This window comes from Thalassophryne amazonica, chromosome 2 (assembly GCF_902500255.1).
Source record: "Thalassophryne amazonica chromosome 2, fThaAma1.1, whole genome shotgun sequence".
Classification (NCBI taxonomy): domain Eukaryota; kingdom Metazoa; phylum Chordata; class Actinopteri; order Batrachoidiformes; family Batrachoididae; genus Thalassophryne; species Thalassophryne amazonica.
In genome coordinates, this window is record NC_047104.1 from 157,078,042 (window position 1) to 157,105,007 (window position 26,966).

The 26,966-nt window shown below is 42.6% G+C and overlaps 1 protein-coding gene across 6 annotated transcripts in view; it reads left to right on the top strand.

The window, feature by feature from the left end:
* csnk1g1 (casein kinase 1, gamma 1) overlaps positions 1–26,966 on the top strand; it is a 135,312-nt gene that overhangs the window by 17,989 nt on the left and 90,357 nt on the right. For all 6 annotated transcript variants that reach the window (XM_034159975.1, XM_034159999.1, XM_034160007.1 and 3 more), the window contains exons 2-3: positions 10,135–10,548; positions 11,196–11,236. In XM_034159975.1, coding sequence (XP_034015866.1) covers positions 10,362–10,548; positions 11,196–11,236 — 228 coding nt within the window. In that variant the 5' untranslated portion in view covers positions 10,135–10,361. The remainder of the gene's footprint in view (positions 1–10,134; positions 10,549–11,195; positions 11,237–26,966) is intronic.

Here is a 26,966-nt window from a genome sequence, read left to right on the forward strand (position 1 = left end):
AGATTCTGTGGAGATTTTCAAGTCCAGACTTGAGACGCACTTATTTTCCCTTTCGTGTAGCAAGCATATTTGCATATTATGTTGCTGTGTTTGTTGTTGTTTGTTTGTTTTTTTTAGTCTTTCATTTTTTGTTTTCTGAATTTTGGGTGAAGCGCCTTGAGGTGACTCTGTTGTGATTTGGTGCTATATAAAGTGAATTGAAGTAAGGTCTAACCTTACCATTGCTGTCAAGCATGGCTGGAATCCCCATCACCCATTGGTCTTGTAAGCTACAAAATGAGGCAAAACTATGCTGCCATAAATTTTCATTCATAGTGGGTATTTTGCAGTGGCAAGTGACAAGTGCTCACTATGCCTGCTGCTCGGCGGAGCCCAAATAGACAAGATGTCTATTTTACGTAGTGGTGGGCACAGCTAACCAAAAAGTTATTTTTGAATACCACGAACTGAAAACTTAACTTTTATAATCCTAAACCAATAAACCAGGTTCATCTGCTTGGGAAGGTGAACAGTGTTAACTGACAATGGTTTTTTTTTTTTAGTGTTCCTGAGCCCACGCGGTAAGATCCTTTACACAGTGATGTTGGTTTTTAATGCAGTGCCGCCTGAGGGATTGAAGGTCACTGGCATTCGATGTTGGTTTTCGGCCTTGCCACTTACGTGTAGAAAGTTCTCCAGATTCTCTGAATCTTCTGATTATATTATGTCCTGTAGATGATGGATTCCCTAAATTTGGAATTCCTAAATTCCTTGCAATTGAATATTGAGAAACATTGTTCTTAAACATGTGATTTCTTTTTTCTTTTATAAATTTGCAATTTTAAAAAAACACAACCATCACGTTATCATTAGGGGGTATTGTGTGTAGAATTCCAAGGAAACATTAGTTTCATCCATTTTGGAATAAGGCCGTAACATAACAAAATGTGGACAAAGTGAAGTGCTGAATACTTTCCAGATGCTGTGTGCAGAAGCTGCAGCTTCTGCTTTACTTTTGATGATAATGTAATTATTTCAATCTGTTCCGACTCGGTAAAGTGTGGGTAGCGTATAATCCACCATTGTCGGGTGTTGGAGGCTTACCATTAATGCACACTTTACTTTGAAATGCTGGTTCGACTCTAACCATCATTGATTATAGGCTTATGGCAGTGCAGAAATGCTTCATTAGTGATGTTTTCATCCTTTTTTTTTTTAAGTGTTTTTTTACACTAAAGTTTAGCAGTTTGAACATTAAATATCTTGTCTTTGTGGTGTATTTAATTGAATATAGGTTGAAGAGGATTTGCAAATCATTGTATTCTGTTTTTATTTACATTTTACAGTGTCCCAACTTCATTGGAATTGGGGTTGTATCTCGTAAAACAAAGCGTTTATCTGGACTGTTTGTGTGCAGTCTTTTCTGTGCTTCTCAGTGTTTAATGTAAACATCGTGCTCCTCCATCCACTTTATCTTGTGGTAAATTTGGTGGAGTCAGTTTCTTTGGCTTGCATTAGAGCCGAGCTGCTGTTGAGCGTCTGTGTTGACACATGGCGGCATGTCACAAAGCATTGTTAATAATTACCCATAATTCTCTCTCTGCATGTCAGAAGCAATGCTTGTCAAAACTATGCAGACAAACTCAAAATTGTAAATAAAAAGACAAAACCAAACTATCCCAAAGGAATTCAGTGGTTTTACAGAATGAGTGTAATGGCCCAGTCACACAGCATACTATGATTCCTGAACGAAGGGAAAAAAGTTTTTAAAGGTGGACGGGCGAGCTTTAGCACTGAATAGCCTACGAATCAAGAGCACGAAATGGACGAAAGAGGAACAAAATGAAACTAATGCTAACTTTGATCTCAACGCTTTAAACGAAACTGGCCTGGAGCCACTGTTGGAGCAGTGTGTGTCTGCATCTGTGTGTTACAGGACTCAGTACTGGGGCACAGCTCAGCTGCAAACAGAAGCGTGTGATCCGATGCACTATGGAAATCTGTGCGCATGTCGGTGGATTCACCATCTACTGTGGTTCCTCGTCCAGAACAAAAAAGGGATCATCTCCTTCATCGGCAGAATCCTCTCTGTCTGGTTGAGACTCTGATGACACGCTGCGCACTCAGTCTTGCTCCAATTTAAATAAATAAATAAATAAATAAAACAAAAACTGAAGCGCTTGTTCAGCATTCATAAGACGCCTCATTTTTAACAAAAAAAAAAAAACACAAACCACCACACACGCTAAATGCACCACCAAAATTATACACACTGCAAACATGCCAAATATTTCTCAAATCTCTCAAATACCAAAACTCTAATCGCTGTCTGTACACCCGAAATGCACGCGTACCAGGCAGAGAGAGAGAGAGACAAAGGGACAGATGCTCTCTCTCTCTTGGATGGCTCAGTCACACTTCTCTAAATTCTTTATAACGATATGTTAAATCTCTCAACTGCACACAAGAATGGAAGAACATGCAACTGTTTTACCAAGCCATGACACTGTAAACATTTATGGTGGTTGGTTCTCACTGTGGTATTGTATCACTTCCTGTTCCGGAGCACAGCGGTGTTTTGCTGTATCTGTTAGCTGTTTAATCTGCGTAGTTTGATTGAGCTAGATAACTAGATAACGATTTGTTTCACAGTGTAATCTTCACGTGCCTTAACTAAGGCACTCTCTCTGCTGAATCACCTCTAAATTATTCACACATTATTCACTTTGTGCGTTTTTAGGAATCCGCTATCTTAGCGCAGCTACTAGCTCTTAGCCGGTTTAGCATGGCGGCTTCTCCTGTCTCTCCCGCACTTTTCTACTCTGGGTGTGAAATGTTTAGTTATTCCTCGGCCTCCTTTAGCATTAATGGTACTTGTAATAAGTGTAGCTTATTCGTAGCTTTGGAGGCCAGGCTGGGCGAATTGGAGACTCGGCTCCGCACCTTGGAAAATCCTACAGCTAGCCAGGCCCCTGTAGTCGATGCGGACCAAAGTAGCTTAGCCGCCGTTAGATGTCGTCCAGCAGAACCCGAGCAGCCAGGAAAGCAGGCCGACTGGATGACTGTGAGGAGGAAGCGTAGTTCTAAACAGAAGCCCTCTGTACACCACCAACCTGTTCACACTTCTAACCGTTTTTCCCCACTCCACGACACACCCGCTGAGGAACAAATTCTGGTTATTGGCGACTCTGTTTTGAGAAATGTGAAGTTAGCGACACCAGCAACCATAGTCAATTGTCTTCCGGGGGCCAGAGCAGGCGACATTGAAGGAAATTTGAAACTGCTGGCTAAGGCTAAGCGTAAATTTGGTAAGATTGTAATTCACGTCGGCAGTAATGACACCCGGTTACGCCAATTGGAGGTCACTAAAATTAACATTGAATCTGTGTGTAACTTTGCAAAAACAATGTCGGACTCTGTAGTTTTCTCTGGGCCCCTCCCCAATCGGACCGGGAGTGACATGTTTAGCCACATGTTCTCCTTGAATTGCTGGCTGTCTGAGTGGTGTCCAAAAAATGAGGTGGGCTTCATAGATAATTGGCAAAGCTTTTGGGGAAAACCTGGTCTTGTTAGGAGAGACGGCATCCATCCCACTTTGGATGGAGCAGCTCTCATTTCTAGAAATCTGGCCAATTTTCTTAAATCCTCCAAACCGTGACTATCCAGGGTTGGGACCAGGAAGCAGAGTTGTAGTCTTACACACCTCTCTGCAGCTTCTCTCCCCCTGCCATCCCCTCATTACCCAATCCCCATAGAGACGGTGCCTGCTCCCAGACCACCAATAACCAGCAAAAATCTATTTAAGCATAAAAATTCAAAAAGAAAAAATAATATAGCACCTTCAACTGCACCACAGACTAAAACAGTTCTTCTAAGTCCCTGTTAGTAAATGATATAATAATTGATCAACATATTGATTTATTCTGCCTTACAGAAACCTGGTTACTGCAGGATGAATGTTAGTTTAAATGAGTCAACACCCCCGAGTCACACTAACTGCCAGAACGCTCGTAGCACAGACCGAGGCGGAGGATTAGCAGCAATCTTCCACTCCATCTTATTAATTAATCAAAGACCCAGACAGAGCTTTAATTCATTTGAAAGCTTGACTCTTAGTCTTGTCCATCCAAATTGGAAGTCCCAAAAACCAGTTTTATTTGTTATCTATCGTCCACCTGGTCGTTACTGTGAGTTTCTCTGTGAATTTTCAGACCTTTTGTCTGACTTAGTGCTTAGCTCAGATAAGATAATTATAATGGGTGATTTTAACATCCACACAGATGCTGAGAATGGCAGCCTCAACACTGCATTTAATCTATTGTTAGACTCGATTGGCTTCGCTCAAAATGTAAATGAGTCCACTCATCACTTTAATCATACTTTAGATCTTGTTCTGACTTATGGTATGGAAATTGAAGACTTAACAGTATTCCCTGTAAACACCCTTCTGTCTGATCATTTCTTAATAACATTTACATTTACTTTAATGGACTACCCAGCAGTGGGGAATAAGTTTCATTACAGTACAAGTCTTTCAGAAAGCGCTGTAACTAGGTTTAAGGATATGATTCCTTCTTTATGTTCTCCAATGCCATATACCAACACAGGGCAGAGTAGCTACCTAAACTCTGAGTGAGATAGGTTGTCTCGTCAATAGTTTTACATCCTCATTGAGGATAACTTTGGATGCTGTAGCTCCTCTGAAAAAGAGAGCCTTATATCAGAAGTGCCTTACTCCGTGGTAAGTCACAAACTCGCAGCTTAAATCAGATAACCCGTAAGTTGGAGAGGAAATGGCGTCTCACTAATTTAGAAGATCTTCACTTAGCCTGGAAAAAGTCTTTTGCTCTATAAAAAGCCCTCCGTAAAGCTAGGACATCTTACTACTCATCACTAATTGAAGAAAATAAGAACAACCCCAGGTTTCTTTTCAGCACTGTAGCCAGGCTGACAGAGTCAGAGCTCTATTGAATATTCCTTTAACTTGAACTAGTAATGACTTCATGACTTTCTTTGCTAATAAAATTTTAACTATTAGAGAAAAAATTACTCATAACCATCCCAAAGACATATCGTTATCTTTGGCTGCTTTCAGTGATGCTGGTATTTGGTTAGACTCTTTCTCCCCGATTGTTCTGAGTTATTTTCATTAGTTACTTCCTCCAAACCATCACCATGTCTATTAGACCCCATTCCTACCAGGCTGCTCAAGGAATCCCTACCAGTAATTAATGCTTCGATCTTAAATATGATCAATCTATCTTTATTTGTTGGCTATGTACCACAGGCTTTTAAGGTGGCAGTAATTAAACCATTACTTAAAAAGCCATCACTTGACCCAGCTATCTTAGCTAATTATAGGCCAATCTCCAACCTTTCTTTTCTCTCAAAAATTCTTGAAAGGGTAGTTGTAAAACAGCTAACTGATCTGCAGAGGAATGGTCTATTTGAAGAGTTCGTCAGGTTTTAGAATTCATCATAGTACAGAAACAGCATTAGTGAAGGTTACAAATGATCTTCTTATGGCCTCAGACAGTGGACTCATCTCTGTGCTTGTCCTGTTAGACCTCAGTGCTGCTTTTGATACTGTTGACCATAAAATTTAATTAGAGATTAGAGCATGCCATAGGTATTAAAGGCACTGCGCTGCGGTGGTTCGAATCATATTTATCTAATAGATTACAATTTGTTCATGTAAATGGGGAGTCTTCTTCACAGACTAAGGTTAATTATGGAGTTCCACAAGGTTCTGTGCTAGGACCAGTTTTATTCACTTTATACATGCTTCCCTTAGGCAGTATTATTAGAAAGCATTGCTTAAATTTTCATTGTTATGCAGATGATACCCAGCTTTATCTATCCATGAAGCCAGAGGACACACACCAATTAGCTAAACTGCAGGATTGTCTTACAGACATAAAGACATGGATGACCTCTAATTTCCTGCTTTTAAACTCAGATAAAACTGAAGTTATTGTACTTGGCCCCACAAATCTTAGAAATATGGTGTTTAACCAGATCCTTACTCTGGATGGCATTAACCTGACCTCTAGTAATACTGTGAGAAATCTTGGAGTCATTTTTGATCAGGATATGTCATTCAGTGCGCATATAAAACAAATATGTAGGACTGTTTTTTTGCATTTGGGCAATATCTCTAAAATTAGAAAGGTCTTGTCTCAGAGTGATGCTGAAAAACTAATTCATGCATTTATTTCTTCTAGGCTAGACTATTGTAATTCATTATTATCAGGTTGTCCTAAAAGTTCCCTGAAAAGCCTTCAGTTAATTCAAAATACTGCAGCTAGAGTACTGACAGGGACTAGAAGGAGAGAGCATATCTCACCCATATTGGCCTCTCTTCATTGGCTTCCTGTTAATTCTAGAATAGAATTTAAAATTCTTCTTCTTACTTATAAGGTTTTGAATAATCACGTCCCATCTTATCTTAGGGACCTCATAGTACCATATCACCCCAATAGAGAGCTTCGCTCTCAGACTGCAGGCTTACTTGTAGTTCCTAGGGTTTGTAAGAGTAGAATGGGAGGCAGAGCCTTCAGCTTTCAGGCTCCTCTCCTGTGGAACCAGCTCCCAATTTGGATCAGGGAGACAGACACCCTCTCTACTTTTAAGATTAGGCTTAAAACTTTCGTTTTTGCTAAAGCTTATAGTTAGGGCTGGATCAGGTGACCCTGAACCATCCCTTAGTTATGCTGCTATAGACGTAGACTGCTGGGGGGTTCCCATGATGCACTGAGTGTTTCTTTCTCTTTTTGCTCTGTATGCACCACTCTGCATTTAATCATTAGTGATTGATCTCTGCTCCCTTCCACAGCATGTCTTTTTCCTGATTCTCTCCCTCAGCCCCAACCAGTCCGAGCAGAAGACTGCCCCTCCCTGAGCCTGGTTCTGCTGGAGGTTTCTTCCTGTTAAAAGGGAGTTTTTCCTTCCCACTGTCGCCAAGTGCTTGCTCACATGGGGTCGTTTTGGCCGTTGGGGTTTTTCTATAATTATTGTATGGCTTTTGCCTTACAATATAAAGCGCCTTGGGGCAATTGTTTGTTGTGATTTGGCGCTATATAAATAAAATTGATTTGATTTGATTTCCTATGATTTAAACATGACAAATAATTATCTTTTTAGATGGCTCCAAATGCTTTCTCCAGCTCATTTGTGCAGACATGAAGGGCTCTGGCCGGTGTGCTCCTCTGTGATTCAGGAAGCTTAGAGCTGGTTTTAGCAGACAACTTGCAGAAAAATTATTAATCCACCACAAAATAATTACTTATATAGCATCCAGCACAGAGCATGTGGCTGCAGGTGGAACAAAGCACGGCGTTCAGCTTGGAATACAGCAGGTGGTATCATTACAACAACTACGTGCGTGCAAGTGTGAGGATCAAAGTCGTGCAATACGCAATGATCAAGGATTACGTCCTCAAAACATTTGAACTGTCAGACGCTGGAAGGTGCAGCAGCCTCTTCTGTTTGCGCAGGCTAGAGGACAGCAAGCCCTTCAGAGCTCAGGCCGGACTTTTTGGGCAGCAACTCTCTCCTCATGTGCACAGCACTGGCCAACACCATGATCACGGGCGGCCGTCTGCTGGCAGAGAGGCCGACAAATTCTTCTTGGTCAGCCAGTGCCACGGCATTACTGGCACATGTAACGGCAGAAGCCCCACACACACACACACACACACACACCAGCACTACCGCAAAACTAAGCAAACGATAAGAAACCATCAAGTACAACAGCAAAACAAAATATGGACAAATTGAGGTTTTTCATTGCCCTTTGTTCAAATTTTTCAACAGTTTAAAAGTCCTGACAAAGCACCAGCTGCAGGAACGAAGCTGAGCGAAGGTTAAACGATACAGACGAAAGTCCAGATTTCTTGTTTCCTTTGGGCTTCGTTGCCCTTCGTTAAGTGCCGTGTGACTGGGCCTTAATATGAGCAAAACTGGAAATGACATGATGAGATGCTAAAAAGCGTCGCTCGTTCATGTCCGAGACATACATATTAATACGAGCTTGATGAAGGCACAAACCGGAAATGGCACAAAACAATCTGCCCATAGGGCGGAAAAAGCCACAAAGCGATGGTAGACAAAGGCACAAACCGCAATGGCAGAAAAAATCTGCCCATAGACAAAGCCACAAACCGATGGTAGGTTCTGCAACAGTTATTCAATTTTAGATTAATTTTTGATGATATATATACACAGATAGTGAAGAGCTTCGGTCGTTAATGTTCCAGTACTTTTGGAAGGCACAGTATCATAAGCTTATGATGAGTGTAAAATGAGAGTGGTATTTACTCAAAAAAAAAAAAAAAAAAAAAAAAAAAAAAAAAAAAAAAAGTCTGAAGGACCAAAATAACATGGTGAGATGCTGAAGTGCTTTGCTCATGATGTCCGTGGCATATGCATATTTAGGGAATAACCCTGTTGTGTCTGATTTGCGGACATTTATTCTTGTTCACATATTGAGCTTTATGGCGACCGTATAACAGCATGTACATCCGCAAATAATCAGCCACGTGGGGGTTATTCCCATTCTAATCTAATTCCATCGTTTGCACAGTTTATGTTTCTGTAGGTAAATCGGTCGGCGAGGCTTAACGTGAGACAGCATCGCTCCAACAGCGGTCAGGGCAGGGAGTAATCCATCAAATGTGAAACATTAATTCTGTATCAGAATCACCATTGACTCTTTCGTATGGTATCTTAAATTCACCCATTTCACTCTCAACTAGCAGCGCATGCAGCTGGTGTTGTTTCAAATTGTGTGTCTCGTTGCATAAATCGACAATACTGCGCAGTTGCCCGGAGGACAGGAATGACATCTCGTCACAGAGTAATACATTCAAATGTGAAACGGTCAAATATTTTTCCACAGTTACCCCGATATTATACGGTCTGAAATCTCACACGATTAACCAATCAAATTTGTGGAAAAAATGTAATTGGATTAGACCTGCAGAGAGCTGGGACAACAGTAACAAAGGCTACACACGACACAGAGAGGGACTCAAATCCTGCAGTGCCAGGCAAGTCCCCCTGCTTAAGACAATATGTATCCAGGCCCGTCTGAAGTATTGTAGATTCACTCTTCCCAGCCTGGTGCAGCTCTACAATGTTCTTCCTGGTGTCCTTCGACAGCTCTTTGGTCTTGGCCACGGTTGAGCTTGGAGTCTGATTGTTTGAGGCTATGGACAGGAGTCTTTTATACAGATAACGAGTTCAAACAGGTGTCATTAATACAGGTAACAGGTGTAGGACAGAAGAGCTTCTTAAAGAAGTTACAGGTCTGAGAGCCAGAAATCTTGCTTGTTTGTGGGTGACCAAATACTTATTTTCCACCATTACTTACAAATAAATTCTTTAAAAATCCTACAATGTTATTTCCTGGATTTTTTTTTTTTCTCATTTTGTCTCTCACAGTTGAGGTGTACCTATGATGAAAATTACAGACCTCTCATTTCAAGTAGGAGAACTTGCACAATCAGGGACTGACTAAATACTTGTTGGCCCCACTGTGTGTGTGTGTGTATATATATATATATATATATATGAATCCATTAAATGCTAGTTTTACTTTTGTTTCTTTCTTTTGTGCATTGAAAGAGTTGCTTCAGACCTGTTTTACAGACATGTTGTCTTCCTGTGTTTGTGTAATTGCAACAATGCACATTTGCCCCTAAAACCAACTTCGCTAACTGCACAGGCAGTACTGGGCATGAGTCACACAGAGGACCACACACAAATCCTGTTCACCAGAAGCAATTACAACACGGTCCTTTCTATAGCATAAAGTCATGGTGGCATTTTGAGTGATTTCATCAAAGTTCCCATTCAAGCCTGGATTTCCTAACAACAGTTAGGCACAGTTTAAGTTTAAATATTGACTGGGTAGAAGGGGCTCAGTCGTTTCAGCACTAAGACATTGCTGTGTCTGGGTAAGTCTGGTAACATCATCTTAAAATCACTGCCTGTCGATGAACATCAGTACAAACAGTTGATTTGATTAATCTTAGACTGCCCCCCCAATCTTTCTCTGTCATTTGGGGTGATTGTTCTTTCTATAGAATAACAACCTATGTATCTAGTCATTTTTGTTCAAAAATTCATTAATTATCCTTGTCTGTGTCACAGGCCTGCCACCGTCCTGCAGTAAATTTAGAAGCCAGTGGTCAGCAGGGCGGAGAGCATAAGAGGAGTCAGCGTGAGAACGGGGAGGCCCCACCATCTTTTGATCCATGAGAGTGCCACTTAGGGGCAGCCGATAACCAGGGCTGTGGCTGTGGTGGGCCCAGCCCAGGAGGCTTTTCTTTTCTTTTTAACATCACTGCAGGCACCTGCTGATCTATGCTGTTCACACCATGGATCAGCAGCGAGATAAATATGGTGAGCGGCCCACCAGGAGCACTAAAGTGTCCCAGGGAAGCCGCAGTGGGCACTCGTCTCGACCCTCTGGATCTTCAAGCTCCTCTGGAGTTCTCATGGTGGGCCCAAATTTTCGTGTGGGCAAGAAAATTGGCTGTGGCAACTTTGGAGAATTGAAACTTGGTAAGTCTATTGTTTGTTTGATTCCCCTCCCCCAAAGTAAAACAAACAAATGGAACTCTTTCTCATGTGGATCTTGTAGAGTTTGCATCACAGTATATCTTTTAACACAGTTTGTGTGTTATTCATTCAGAGGGGTGGATATTGTGCAAAAGTAAAAGTTGGAACTCTCTCTATAAACAAAATCTGAAATATATGGTTTTCAGCTTCTTTGAGGCACTGTCCAAAGGGTTTTAGGCTGCCAAGAATTTTGATCAAATGTTGTCTGACTTTCCCCCTCCCTCTTTGTCAGTGAGTTCACAGAAAATCAAGTCTGAAATCCCCAAACACTGCTTTCCCAGCAAAACTCACATATGTGACTGAGCAAAGTAAACTATATGCAGGTATGCACATAACTGGTACTCATGGTGCTTGTGTGTGCTAAAAATAAATGATGCACAGCAGAAAACACAAGGGAAGCATGTCATAGTAGGAAAACAATGACAGATTGTAGGAAAATGTTTCCCTCTGTGTGCTGTCTGCTGTGCATCAATTTGTAGCACACAAGAGCATAATGAGTACCAGTTATGTGCACCGCTAACTATATAGAGTGTTGTGGTCCTTTATTCCCCCCCGTAGGATCCTAATGTGCATTTGTTTCTTTATTGCAGGAAAGAATCTCTACACCAATGAATATGTAGCTATTAAACTGGTAAGCACATTTTCTTTCTCTGATTTATGTCATACCTTTGCACACACTTCTCTCTTCTTTTCATGCCTTTGTGTGAGGTCTTTCTGGATGCGACCCTAAGGTTGAGCATTTTTAGGTACCGTTGTCTTGAAGACATGAGGACCATCTCATCAGTCATTGTGTTATTTTAGACTTGATTTTGTTCTTCAAAGCTTACTTTTATTTGACACACCATGACATTTATGGATGTTCTGATTGAAATGGAATAAAAATTATGATAATGGTGTTATTCTTTACAGCTGAAATTGTCATGCATTCAATATTACATGGAGTATTATCGTTTCACTACTACAATAGTGTACTTTTAGTGGACTTGATGAGCCATATAAAAATTTATTTTGTACAGATAAATAATTGAACAAAAACATTAAGGAGCAGCTTGGTATGAGCTGTTAATGTGACAAGCATATACATTGGAATGACGTTAACGTGCTTGCAGTGTGCTCCGTGCAAGTACATTATGTGGGAAAATACAGGTATCAGATTAGAACTCTATCAGCAGATACTCTGGATCAGCATAAATAAAACCTGGGGGGGTGACCAGGGACATCCCTGCAGACATACCTGAGTGAATACAAAAATCATGTGTAGGTCTTCATGCAGAACAGGAATGACACTTTGAACTGGATAACTTCTTGGTTATACAGGGCTGTGAAAACTCCGCAGATCCGTGGGATTCCACGGATTTCATCATGGGGAGGCGGGGCGTGGTGTCAGTGATGTACTCTTTAATGAATGAATGAATTTATTTGGCACACAAACTCAATCGTGAACATCACTGAGTTTTTAAAATGCTTATCGCAACGCGTTCTTTTTTTTACGACATCGTGTAAGTTTTATAAGTCCACGGACACTGATCTGTGTGTTACAGATACAAATCAGTTTCCTCGGATCTGCGGAGTTTCGCGGAGGAAAAATGCCACTCAAAGCGTAGCTGTTACGACAGTTGTTGTAAAGCAGGACTGGTTGGTTGCTGCGGCGACGCTGTGTGGCTCCTGTGCGACGCTTAAGCTAAACTCAGCATGTGGACATCGTAAACTTTTAGAGCTTTCAAGTTTTTAAAAGATTTGTGCAGCATGTCTGTCACGGAGCGACGTCGCACAGAGAGAAGATGGCGAAAAAGACGGTTTGAAAAAGTCTTATAAGGACAAGAATCCATGGATCGTCACTGGCTTCATCAACACACCTGAAAGATAAAAGAAACGGGAAAAGTGAACTGTGCCCTCAGGAAAACGCGGTAAGAATTTTTCTCTCTCTGGAAACATTCTGCTGTTCAAACAGGATTTTAGACAAGGTAAAAAAGACATTGTGGCTTTGAATGGATTTAGGCTGCATGAATTTACACAAGGATATAAATGACTTTTTACTATAAAGTATGTTATTGATATTTTACCATGATTTTCCAAATATTCAACAAGCTTTAGCTGTGGTTTTTGAAATGCTGTAACAGTCTTTTCAGTCTTCATAAATATCATGTAGTTTAATTGTTCTGAGTTAATGCATAATTTGGTTTACAATTAAAGGAAAATCATTCCAGGTCCTACTTCCACGTCATATTCTGTTATTTCAACATCATCATTGACAGGTCAAATAAAAGGTTGAATATAAGATCATTTAAATATCCAATAATTTTGAGATTTGTTCTTCCAGGAGATGCTGAAAAAGTATCATTTAATTCCCATTTTCATTTCACAGTCCTGGTTATAAAAGTGTGGACCCAAGCAAAAACAGACCGGCAGAACCGATGTACTAATCTGGCCATCCATAAATCCAGTTGTAAAAATAGAAGGAATGATGGCAAGTTATCAAAGGTTAACAGGAGCTTGTCAAGGAAGTGGGCTGGGCTCAATTATTTATTTATTTATTCAGTTCATCAGATGACAAATTTCCCTACTTATCCTCAGTGGATAAGTAGGGAAATAATGTTGCTGTCCACAGGGCGCAAAGGGTCACTCAGTTATTTGAGTAGGAAAATTAATTTTATATCATGGCCTTCACACTCCTTCAATCTCAAGCTGGTTGAACACCTATGAAAGGTTTTGGGTTAAGTGTTTGTGCTCTCCATCAGCTTCATCAAAAGCCAAAGGAGGAATTATGTTTTGGAAAAAATGGTATTCCTTCCCTCCAGTAGACTTGCATAAACCTATGAAATCAATGCCAAAGCATATCAGAATAGCCTTTATTCACCAAGTATCCACAGAATACAAGGAATTTGACTTCGGTTTGAGCTGCACACTCTCTGTACAGCATGTATAAATATACACTAAATTCACAGTAAAAAAAAAAAAAAAAAGTGCAATAAGAGGGGAAAAAATGTCAAACAGACAACAGATTGAAGTTGTTTGTGAGGTATATGAATGAGTGAGTTTTTGGCAGGTTAACTTGTTCATCAGTGTGATGGCCTGTGGAAAGAAACTGTTCCTGTGTCTGGTTGTTCTGATGTACAGAGCATGTACTGTCAACCAGAGGGGAGGAGTTTAAACAGTGTGTGTCCAGGGTGTGAGGGGTCTGCAGAGATGTTACCAGCACACTTCCTGGACTGGTATAAGTCCTGGATGGAGGGCAGGCTGGTGCTGCAGATTTTTTTCTGCAGACCTGACAGTTGGTTGAAGTCTGTGGATACCATGTTTGGAAGCAGAGGGAAACCAAACAGATGGAGATGCACAGGACAGACTGGATGATGGATGTGGAAAAGTTGATGAGCAGCTCCTGAACTTCCTGAGCTGTCTGAGGAGGTACATCCTCTGCTGTGCCTTTTTCCCAATTGAGTCCATGTGGGAGGTCCACTTCAGATCTTGGGAGATGGTGGATTCCAGGAACCTGAAATGTCCACAGTAGACACAGTATTGTTGAGGGAGGGGGGGGGGGTTCCTTCTGAAGTCTACTATCATCTCGACAGTCTTGAGCAGCTGGTTCAGGTCCAGGGTGAAGTTGTCCAAGGCCCTATTAAGGCTCTGTGTTCATATAGCTTTTTTCTGCCTGAGAATCACTGAGGGGGTGCCAAAAAGCAATGTTGCCTTGCTCTTCATCTCATTACTTTCTTTAAAATAAAAAGAGCACCTCAACAGATTTGTTTCTGTGACAACAAAAAAACTTTATTGATCCCAGGAGAAAGCTCATCATTACAGCAGCTCCCAAAGACATCTGATCACTACTGATCATCCATGAGATGTTTCTACAGCTTAACTGGAGTCCACCTGGGGTAAATTCAGTTGATTGGACATGATTTGGAAAGACACACCTGTCTACATATCAGAGCACAAACCATGCATGAAGTCAAAGGAATTGTCTGTAGACCTCCAAGACAGTATTGTCAGGAGGCACAGATCTGGGGAAGGGTACAGAAACATTCCTGCTGCTTCGAAGGTCTCAATGTGCACAGTGGCCTCCATCATCCGTAAATGGAAGAAGTTCAGATCCACCAGGACTCTTCCTAGAACTGGCTGCCCGTCTAAACTGAGCAATCGAGGGGAGAAGGACCTTAGTCAGGGAGGTGACCAACAACCTGATGGTTACTCTGTCAGAGCTCCAGCATTCCTCTGTGGAGAGAGGAGAACCTTCCCGAAGGACAACCATCTCTGCAGCAATCCACCAATCAGGCCTGTATGGTAGTGTCCAGACAGAAGCCACTCCTTAGTAAAAGACACATGGCAGCCCACCTGGAGTTTGACAAAAGGCACCTGAAGGACTCTCAGACCAGGAGAAACAAAATTCTCTGGTCTGATGAGACAAAGATTGAACTCTTTGGCGTCATGTTTGGAGGAAACCAGGCCCCATCCCTACAGTGAAGCATGGTGGTGGCAGCATCATGCTGTGGGGATGTTTTTCAGCAGCAGGAACTGGGAGACTAGTCAGGATTGAGGGCATGATGAATGCAGCAATATACAGAGACATCCTGGATGAAAACCTGCTCCAGAGCGCTTGAGTATTCAGCGAAGGTTGTGAATACTTGATGTACCCGTGATTTCCTGTTTGTTTAATAAATTTGCAAAAAAAAAAAAAAAAAATGTTGTCATTATGGGATGTTGTGAGTAGAATTTTTAGGGGGAAACCTTATTTTACTCAATTTTGGAATAAGGCTGTAACATAACATGGAAAAACTGAAGCACTGAGTACTTTTCAGATGTACTGTAGCTAACCTTTCTCATAGATGACATTTAGTAAGCAATAGACAGTGATTACAATTCTGTTGTTAAAAGTGTTGATGTGAACTACTCAGCTACTTCCCTCTTGCATGTGTGTGTAATGCAGCTGATAAAGAGATGTGATTGACCTTCTCTTGTAAAGGTTTGAACACCGGTTGCTCAGTAAATGTTAGGTGCACTTAGATAAACATTCTTAATAATAGATAACCTAATGATGAGTTGCTCAGTAACTTGTTAATGAGCAACTTATTCATTTTTATTGACAGGCACATGGTGCTGCCGGTATCCTTTGGCCTATAAAGCAGAAGGCTGTCGATGTTTAACTTTAATGTGTAACATGCAGTTATTTACATCAAAAAAAAATTTTGCATGAAATGTAAATTAAAAGTATTTTATAAGTACCTCTACCAATCCATTCCTGATTGTTTTGAATAGTTTTCTGTTTGATTGTTGCATGACACAGCTGCAGCACTGAGAGTGAGTAAACTGTCAGTCGAAACTTTTGGCTCTTACATTTCTGTTTCTCCACTCTTTTTCTGTGTTGCTATGGTGTAAAGTTTCATGCGAATGCTGGGGTTTCATGTTAAGTTGAGCTGTTTAGGTGATAACGTGAAGGCAGTTTTGTGCAGATTAACAGAAGGAGACCAATTATGTTGATCAGAGCAGATTATTTTGACCTAATGTAACAGTATTAGAGAGAGGGTTCTCTACGGTGTTCAGTCAGTAAATAAAGTAACAGATCAGAGATTTCTGACGTCCCCCAATCTGGCTCACCTCCAAAATTCAGTGGTATTTTCCATGCTCTAATATCTATCTGCGGTGCAAATTTGGTGAGAATCCGTGAAGTAGTTTTGACGTAATCCTTCAAAGCCTATATACAGTGAAACGTGATCAAGGATCTGGATCCAGATCACTTCCAAAATGTATTGGGTTCTTCCATAACCTAATATGTATCTGTGGTGAAAATTTCAGCAAAATCTGTGCACTAGTTTTGATGTAATCCTGCTAAAAGACAAATAAATAAACACAGATCATTTTATTATGTCCTTGGTTCATGTAAAAATACAGTACTTGAAGAAGTTGAAGAGGTCAAAGGTTTTCTGTTTCAGCAATGCTGGTGGTTAATTCTGTCACTAATATAACAAAATGTGGTGAAGCAGGCATAAGCTGCACCCTATTCAGCAGGCAGTGTATGTAAGCAGTGCGTGTTCCTCACTCGCCGATTACACACCACAGGGCGGGTTTGATTGAGAGACTGAAATGAAGTCTTCATTTTCACCAACAAAGCTATCACCTCCCACCTACCCTGGATTCTAGAGAACTGTTACGGCTCGACTAAAGCTACCTCAAGAAGAGATAGCTGCTATTGCCACTCCTACTACGATTACGCTGCTGCTAGAGATGAAAAGTTTAAAGGAAAAAGAAAATATAAAAGTATGACACCAAACTTTTAGACAGAATTTCTTTGTCATTGCACAAAAACACAACAGCGAGTCTGGCAACAAAATGTCGTTGCTTGGCTACCAGAGTACACAGCAAAAACTGGAACAAGTGTGTATGTATGTATATATACGAGGGCTGTCCATAAAGTATAGGTCCTTTTTATTTTTTTCAAAAACTATATGGATTTCATTCATATGTTTTTACGTCAGACATGCTTGAACCCTCGTGCGCATGCGTGAGTTTTTCCACGCCTGTCGGTGACGTCATTCGCCTGTGAGCACTCCTTGTGGGAGGAGTCATCCAGCCCCTCGTCGGAATTCCTTTGTCTGAGAAGTTGCTGAGAGACTGGCGCTTTGTTTGATCAAAATTTTTTCTAAACCTGTGAGACAAATCGAAGTGGACACGGTTCGAAAAATTAAGCTGGTTTTCGGTGAAAATTTTAACGGCTGAGAGATTTTGAGGTGATACTGTCGCTTTAAGGATTGCAGCCGCCGCTGCAGTCCGCCACAGGAAAAACACCTCTGTTGGAAGCCTTAAGGACAAGTTGGAACATGTCCAGCTGTTAAACAATTTCTCATATACTGCACTGAAAGCCATCAAAAGCCGCCTGGATTTTACAAATGGTTATCAACACGGAGGTGTTTTTCCTGTGCTGCCGCACCGCGCCGGCTGCGTCCCGACGCGCGGACCCGTCCGCATGTCTTTCATTAAAAAAAATCTCCTTTAACAGTGGAATATCCGGATAAAATGCTGAAACCGACTTCTTCTGAAACTTCTCTGTTCTCTCACGACGTCCTGGATCAATAGAGCCTGAAATGTGGAGGTTTTCAGCTTGAAACAGGCTGATGACGGTGCCTGAGAGCGCTGCACGACGTCCCACTGCGTGGGAAGTCCTTAAAGCGACGGTATCGCCTCAAAATCTCTCATCAGCCGTTAAAAGTTTCACTGAAAACCAGCTTAATTTTTCGAACCGTGTCCACTTCGATGTGTCTCACAGGTTTAGAAAAAATTTTGATCAAACAAAGCGCCAGTCTCTCAGCAACTTCTCAGACAAAGGAATTCGACAAGGGGCTGGACGACTCCTCCCACAAGGAGTGCTCACAGGCGAATGACGTCACCGACAGGCGTGGAAAAACTCACGCATGCGCACGAGGGTTCAAGCATGTCTGACGTAAAAACATATGAATGAAATCCATATAGTTTTTGAAAAAATAAAAAGGACCTATACTTCATGGACAGTCCTTGTGTGTATATGTGTATAACCACCTCTACTGGTGGTTGGCTCTCACTGCGGTATTGTATCACTTCCTGTTCCGGAGCACAGCGGTGTTTTTCTGTATCTGTTAGCTGTTTAATCTGCGCAGTTAGATTGATCTAGTTATCTAGATAACGATTTGTTTCCCAGTGTAATCTTTACGTGCCTTAACTAAAGCACTCCTTCTGCTGAATCACCTCTAAATTATTTACACATTATTCACTTTGCGTGTTTTTAGGAATCCGCTAGCTTAGCGTAGCTACTAGCTCTTAGTCGATTTAGCATGGCGGCTTCTCTTGTCTCTCCCGCACTTTTCTGCTCTGGGTGTGAAATGTTAAGTTATTCCTCTGCCTCCTTTAGCAGTAATAAGTGTAGGTTATTCGTAGCTTTGGAGGCCAGGCTGGGCGAATTGGAGACTCGGCTCCGCACCGTGGAAAATTCTACAGCTAGCCAGGCCCCTGTAGTAGGTGCGGACCAAGGTAGCTTAGCCGCCGTTAGTTCCCCCCTGGCAGATCCCGAGCAGCCGGGAAAGCAGGCTGACTGGGTGACTGTGAGGAGGAAGCGTAGCCCTAAACAGAAGCCCCGTGTACACCGCCAACCCGTTCACATCTCTAACCGTTTTTCCCCACTCGACGACACACCCGCCAAGGATCAAACTCTGGTTATTGGCGACTCTGTTTTGAGAAATGTGAAGTTAGCGACACCAGCAACCATAGTCAATTGTCTTCCGGGGGCCAGAGCAGGCGACATTGAAGGAAATTTGAAACTGCTGGCTAAGGCTAAGCGTAAATTTGGTAAGATTGTAATTCACGTCGGCAGTAATGACACCCGGTTACGCCAATCGGAGGTCACTAAAATTAACATTAAATCGGTGTGTAACTTTGCAAAAACAATGTCGGACTCTGTAGTTTTCTCTGGGCCCCTTCCCAATCGGACCAGGAGTGACATGTTTAGCCGCATGTTCTCCTTGAATTGCTGGCTGTCTGAGTGGTGTCCAAAAAATGAGGTGGGCTTCATAGATAATTGGCAAAGCTTCTGGGGAAAACCTGGTCTTGTTAGGAGAGACGGCATCCATCCCACTTTGGATGGAGCAGCTCTCATTTCTAGAAATCTGGCCAATTTTCTTAAATCCTCCAAACCGTGACTATCCAGGGTTGGGACCAGGAAGCAGAGTTGTAGTCTTACACACCTCTCTGCAGCTTCTCTCCCCCTGCCATCCCCTCATTACCCCATCCCCGTAGAGACGGTGCCTGCTCCCAGACTACCAATAACCAGCAAAAATCTATTTAAGCATAAAAATTCAAAAAGAAAAAATAATATAGCACCTTCAACTGCACCACAGACTAAAACAGTTAAATGTGGTCTATTAAACATTAGGTCTCTCTCTTCTAAGTCCCTGTTGGTAAATGATATAATAATTGATCAACATATTGATTTATTCTGCCTAACAGAAACCTGGTTACAGCAGGATGAATATGTTAGTTTAAATGAGTCAACACCCCCAAGTCACACTAACTGTCAGAATGCTCGCAGCACGGGCCGGGGCGGAGGATTAGCAGCAATCTTCCATTCCAGCTTATTAATTAATCAAAAACCCAGACAGAGCTTTAATTCATTTGAAAGCTTGTCTCTTGTCCATCCAAATTGGAAGTCCCAAAAACCAGTTTTATTTGTTATTATCTATCGTCCACCTGGTTGTTACTGTGAGTTTCTCTGTGAATTTTCAGACCTTTTGTCTGACTTAGTGCTTAGCTCAGATAAGATAATTATAGTGGGCGATTTTAACATCCACACAGATGCTGAGAATGACAGCCTCAACACTGCATTTAATCTATTATTAGACTCTATTGGCTTTGCTCAAAAAGTAAATGAGTCCACCCACCACTTTAATCATATCTTAGATCTTGTTCTGACTTATGGTATGGAAATAGAAGACTTAACAGTATTCCCTGAAAACTCCCTTCTGTCTGATCATTTCTTAATAACATTTACATTTACTCTGATGGACTACCCAGCAGTGGGGAATAAGTTTCATTACACTAGAAGTCTTTCAGAAAGCGCTGTAAGGTTTAAGGATATGATTCCATCTTTATGTTCTCTAATGCCATATACTAACACAGTGCAGAGTAGCTACCTAAACTCTGTAAGGGAGATAGAGTATCTCGTCAATAGTTTTACATCCTCATTGAAGACAACTTTGGATGCTGTAGCTTCTCTGAAAAAGAGAGCTTTAAATCAGAAGTGTCTGACTCCGTGGTATAACTCACAAACTCGTAGCTTAAAGCAGATAACCCGTAAGTTGGAGAGGAAATGGCGTCTCACTAATTTAGAAGATCTTCACTTAGCCTGGAAAAAGAGTCTGTTGCTCTATAAAAAAAAGCCCTCCATAAAGCTAGGACATCTTTCTACTCATCACTAATTGAAGAAAATAAGAACAACCCCAGGTTTCTTTTCAGCACTGTAGCCAGGCTGACAGAGTCAGAGCTCTGTTGAGCTGAGTATTCCATTAACTTTAACTAGTAATGACTTCATGACTTTCTTTGCTAACAAAATTTTAACTATTAGAGAAAAAATTACTCATAACCATCCCAAAGACGTATCGTTATCTTTGGCTGCTTTCAGTGATGCCGGTATTTGGTTAGACTCTTTCTCTCCGATTGTTCTGAGTTATTTTCATTAGTTACTTCATCCAAACCATCAACATGTTTATTAGACCCCATTCCTACCAGGCTGCTCAAGGAAGCCCTACCATTATTTAATGCTTCGATCTTAAATATGATCAATCTATCTTTGTTAGTTGGCTATGTACCACAGGCTTTTAAGGTGGCAGTAATTAAACCATTACTTAAAAAGCCATCACTTGACCCAGCTATCTTAGCTAATTATAGGCCAATCTCCAACCTTCCTTTTCTCTCAAAAATTCTTGAAAGGGTAGTTGTAAAACAGCTAACTGATCATCTGCAGAGGAATGGTCTATTTGAAGAGTTTCAGTCAGGTTTTAGAATTCATCATAGTACAGAAACAGCATTAGTGAAGGTTACAAATGATCTTCTTATGGCCTCAGACAGTGGACTCATCTCTGTGCTTGTTCTGTTAGACCTCAGTGCTGCTTTTGATACTGTTGACCATAAAATTTTATTACAGAGATTAGAGCATGCCATAGGTATTAAAGGCACTGCGCTGCGGTGGTTTGAATCATATTTGTCTAATAGATTACAATTTGTTGATGTAAATGGGGAATCTTCTTCACAGACTAAAGTTAATTATGGAGTTCCACAAGGTTCTGTGCTAGGACCAATTTTATTCACTTTATACATGCTTCCCTTAGGCAGTATTATTAGACGGTATTGCTTAAATTTTCATTGTTACGCAGATGATACCCAGCTTTATCTATCCATGAAGCCAGAGGACACACACCAATTAGCTAAATTGCAGGATTGTCTTACAGACAAAGACATGGATGACCTCTAATTTCCTGCTTTTAAACTCAGATAAAACTGAAGTTATTGTACTTGGCCCCACAAATCTTAGAAACATGGTGTCTAACCAGATCCTTACTCTGGATGGCATTACCCTGACCTCTAGTAATACTGTGAGAAATCTTGGAGTCATTTTTGATCAGGATATGTCATTCAAAGCGCATATTAAACAAATATGTAGGACTGCTTTTTTGCATTTGGGCAATATCTCTAAAATCAGAAAGGTCTTGTCTCAGAGTGATGCTGAAAAACTAATTCATGCATTTATTTCCTCTAGGCTGGACTATTGTAATTCATTATTATCAGGTTGTCCTAAAAGTTCCCTAAAAAGCCTTCAGTTAATTGAAAATGCTGCAGCTAGAGTACTAACGGGGACTAGGAGAGAGCATATCTCACCCATATTGGCCTCTCTTCATTGGCTTCCTGTTAATTCTAGAATAGAATTTAAAATTCTTCTTCTTATAAGGTTTTGAATAATCAGGTCCCATCTTATCTTAGGGACCTCGTAGTACCATATCACCCCAATAGAGCGCTTCGCTCTCAGACTGCAGGCTTACTTGTAGTTCCTAGGGTTTGTAAGAGTAGAATGGGAGGCAGAGCCTTCAGCTTTCAGGCTCCTCTCCTGTGGAACCAGCTCCCAATTCAGATCAGGGAGACAGACACCCTCTCTACTTTTAAGATTAGGCTTAAAACTTTCCTTTTTGCTAAAGCTTATAGTTAGGGCTGGATCAGGTGACCCTGAACCATCCCTTAGTTATGCTGGTATAGACTTAGACTGCTGGGGGGTTCCCATGATACACTGAGTGTTTCTTTCTCTTTTTGCTCTGTATGCACCACTCTGCATTTAATCATTAGTGATCGATCTCTGCTCCCCTCCACAGCATGTCTTTTTCCTGGTTCTCTCCCTCAGCCCCAACCAGTCCCAGCAGAAGACTGCCCCTCCCTGAGCCTGGTTCTGCTGGAGGTTTCTTCCTGTTAAAAGGGAGTTTTTCCTTCCCACTGTAGCCAAGTGCTTGCTCACAGGGGGTCGTTTTGACCGTTGGGGTTTTACATAATTATTGTATGGCCTTGCCTTACAATATAAAGCGCCTTGGGGCAACTGTTTGTTATGATTTGGCGCTATATAAAAAAATTGATTGATTGATTGATTGTATATGTGTATATGTATGTGTATGTATATATGTATGTGTATGTATATATATATATATGTACGTGTATGTATATATAATGCATGCTGCAGAACCTCCTGCCAGAAGCCATCGTGGAGAATAGTCCATGGTGGGGGTGGGGTCGGAGAGGATCCTGTGAGCTCTGGCTGGGCATCTCCTGTGGGCACTGTGTTGGATGGGGGTGAGTGGAGTCCCATTGATCTTCCCCGCTGTCCTCACCACTCTCTGCAAGGACTTAAAAGCTGAAACCTTGCCTCTCCCAAACCAGATGGAGATGCAGCTGGCCAGCAGGCTCTCGATGGTCCCTCTGTAGAAGGTGGAGAGGATGGGAGGGGGAAAGGAGGCTCTTCTCATCCGTTGCAGGAAATGCAGACGCTGCTGACCTCTCTTTGCCAGGGAAGTGGTGTACAGTTGAGGTTGTCTGTAACGTGTACCCCCAGGAACGTGGTGCTGCTGACAACCTCCACTGCTGTGTTGTTGAGTGGTGTGTGGCTTGGTTAGGATCTGCTGAAGTCAACAATGAGCTCTTTTGTTTTGTCGACGTTCAGGAGCAGGTTGTTTGCTTTACACCAGTCCAGCAGATGTCGCACATCCTCTCTATAGGCCAGTTCATTATTGTCCTGTATGAGGCCCACAACTGTTGCATCGTCTGCATACTTCAGCATGTCATTGGTGTTGTACCTTGGACGACATTCATGGGTCAACCAGATGAACAGCAGGGGGCTCAGAACGCAGCCTTGGGGGGAGCCCATGTTCAGGGAGGTGACACTGGAGGTGGTGTTCCTCATACGGACAGACTGGGTTCTGCCGGTGAGGAAATCCAGCAACCAGTTGCACAGGGGCGTGTTGAGGCCCAGTTGAGCCAATTTACATGCCAGGTCCTGGGGGATGATCTTGTTGAATGCTGAGCTGAAGTCCAGAAACAGCATCCGCACGTGGGTGTTCTTCTCCTCCAGGTGCTCCAGGCTCAGATGGAGAGCAGCAGAGATGGCGTCCTCAGTCCAGCAGTTGTGCTGGTATGCAAACTGGTATGTGTCAAATGATGGGGCAGTGTGGAGAGGATGTGGTCCTTAACAACCTACTTGAAGCATTTCATGATGGTCGATGTGAGCGCAACAGGACAAAAGTCATTAAGGCACGTAATTGTTGGCTTCTTAGACACTAGAATGATTGTGGCTGACTTGAAACACGGGAGGACAACAGCCTGGTTGAGTGAAGTGTTGAAAATGTCTGAGCATGTTGGCCAGCTGGTCTGCACACTCCTTGATCAGCCAACCTGGGATGATATCAGGGCCTGTTCCTCGGGGTAGGAGGTAGCTTTCCTTACGGTGGTGGTGTTTTGTGCTTCAAACCTCTCAAAGGAGTTGTTGAAATCAGCTTCCTCATTGAGCTCGTTTTGGCAGGGTTAGGGTGTGGCTTTGTAGCCTGTGACAGTCTGTGTGCCCTGCCACAGTTGTCTGGTGTTGCTGGGGTCATAGAAGAAACCCTGGATCTTCTGTCTGTGTGCACCCTTTGCTACCTTGATGGCACAGTTCAGACTGGCCCTCACTGATCTGAGTGCCACCACGTCACCAGACCTAAAAGCAGCATCACGCTCCCTCAGTCTTGAGCGCACCTCCTTTGTCATCCAAGCTTTCTGGTTGGCACAAGTTACTATTGTCTTTGTTACTGTGACCTCCTCCATGCACCACTGGATATATTCAGACACACACACTGCGTACTCCTTCACATTTGTGTGCTGACTGTCCGTTGCTGCCTCCCTGAACACACCCCACTCTGTGAACTCAAAACAGTCCTACAGTGCAGACATGGCACCCTCAGGCCACAGTCTCACTTTCACTGCAGGCTTTTCTCTGGTGAGCAAAGGCTGGTATGCTGGAATTAACATAACAGTGAGATGGTCTGAGGTGTGGACATGGAGCTGCTCTGAAGGCTGTTTTGATGTATGAGATGAGATATGCTTTATTGATCTCACAGTGGAGAAATGATGTTTAAACCCCGTTTACACACAGACGGTGTTGTCGGCGGGTAGTTCTGGCTGTTTTCACGGTGGAAAGGGGCAGAGCATTTCGCCGCCGTTTTGACCGCCGTACTATCCGCAAATATGCGGATAAAACGCCGCTAAATCCGCCGAATAAAGCGGTGTTTTGACCCCGTAGCCGGCACACGTCAGGCAACGGGGGTTAATACCCAGTTTTATCCTTTACAATCGCAGGTTAAGACACGCGTGAGAATGGCGGTGTTCTGCTGCTGCCGATAATGCCCTGTGTACCGCTGGTTAATACCCAGGTTTTTATCCAGGCAAATCCTGCGTTACTCAAGGATCATTTGCATATAGGCACCGCCCCCAGAGTATAATAGGCTGAAGCAGCAGGAATACATGCCTCTGTCACTGCAGGGGGAGGGAGATCATCCTCAGCTTTTCTTCTCCTTCCTTTCCCCCACCTCAACATGTTGCTCCGTCTCCCACAGGCCTCCCCTCTGCTTCTGAACCAGACCTCTTGGTTTCCTTCTTCTTGTCCTTGCCGCTGCCAACTTTCTTTTAGGAGGCATACTGGAGCTTCTCTGCAAAAATATCTGGAGCTGGCCACGAGTGAAAGGCCTGCATGCAGCGCACTAGCGTTTTTATACTGACCACCGCCCATCAGCCGGAAGGGCAGGATGAAATGGCAATTAAAAAGTATCAAACGCCATTGTTCGCGTTGTCTCTGTCGTCACGCGAAATCTCCGGGAGCGCTCCCGGAATTATTCGACATGTTGAATAATTTTTTCGACGATTCCCAGTAAAGCTGGAACTAAGCCACGCCCCCTAGCAACGGCATTAACAACGCCGTTTGATCCTTAAGACGGCCAAAAACTCTTCTGGGACGCTTCCGGGAGCTCTTACCGTCTATGTGTAAACGGGGCTTTACACTCCAGTTACCTCAGACAGCAATTAGTCCACAATTATTACTTGTTTAACGTAAAAATGGCACACATCCGAATTAAAGACAGCACATACACATTTGACATTGTTTATGTGCACAAAATTTGAAGAAGTCCGTTATTCGAATTGATGCAAGTGGGTGAAGGTCACGCAGCAACCCTGAGTTGCGCCACAGCCGAATGTTCACTAAAGCCAAAGACAGTCCTCTGGAGGAAAACAGTCGGGCAATTTGTCCTTCAGGCTGATAAGCCTGCCGTGTTGTGATTTGAGCAGTGAAAAACACTTTTTACAGCTTCACTTGAACAACCAAATCCCGATTATGAATTAAGAATATTCCCAATTAAGAATATTCTCCGGCCTCCAAAACCATTATCTTCATCTGCAAGGCACGCATCTGCTTCAAGATGTCATCCGGTTTGCATCTGAGTTCAAGAGTTAATCGCAGTCTGAGAATGCATAGCGTTGCCCACCTCGTTAATCATGACGGACAAGCGAGGGGCCATGGTTTTTGATACTGTTTTGCCAATTTTCCAGTAGATCAGGGCAGCACATAAGCCAGAAAGTACCAGCCCTGCTGCCATAAGACCAAAAATAAATAAATCCTCGACGTCCTCAACAGAGAAAGGCGCCAAGCATGCCACACACCAAGACCCCCAGGAGTCGAGAACATAGCCCACAGGATACGTTCCATCTGGGCATGTAGGATCCCCCGGTCCTGACCTTCTTGTAGAAAAGATGGTGTCAATAGCGTTCAGAGACCAGCTGATCAATTCCATGGTTAATCCAATAGTAGTCCAATAGATCCAGTATCCAATATAATTTGAGGAATTCACAGTCTGAAGTAGGGACTTGATGGTTAAAGCAGAGAACAGAGATAAGGGAGAGTGGAGTAGATGCGACTGCCCTCATCGGAGTCCCAAGCTGAAGGTGAGGGTACTTAGTGCTTGCTTGTTATTGGCACTGAATGGAATGTACACGGCAACAATGGTCACAGAGGTGAATTCCCATGGCAGGTAAAAGTCTCTGAATGTTGTTAGCCCATCCAGGCTAATGGCCGCATCAGGAACAGATGTATTAAGCCACGTCTCAGTGAAAATGAGGATGCAGCTTGCTTTCCAGGGAGCGTGTGTTGGTGAGCAGGATAGAGGGGAGCAGTGATCGGTTCGGGTTAGCTTTTAACTTAGCTGTAAGTCCACCGCGGCAACCACACTTCTGTTTCCTCTCGCACCACCTCAGGTGCCACCGTGTGCAGCCTATGCTGGTGGGAGACTCTG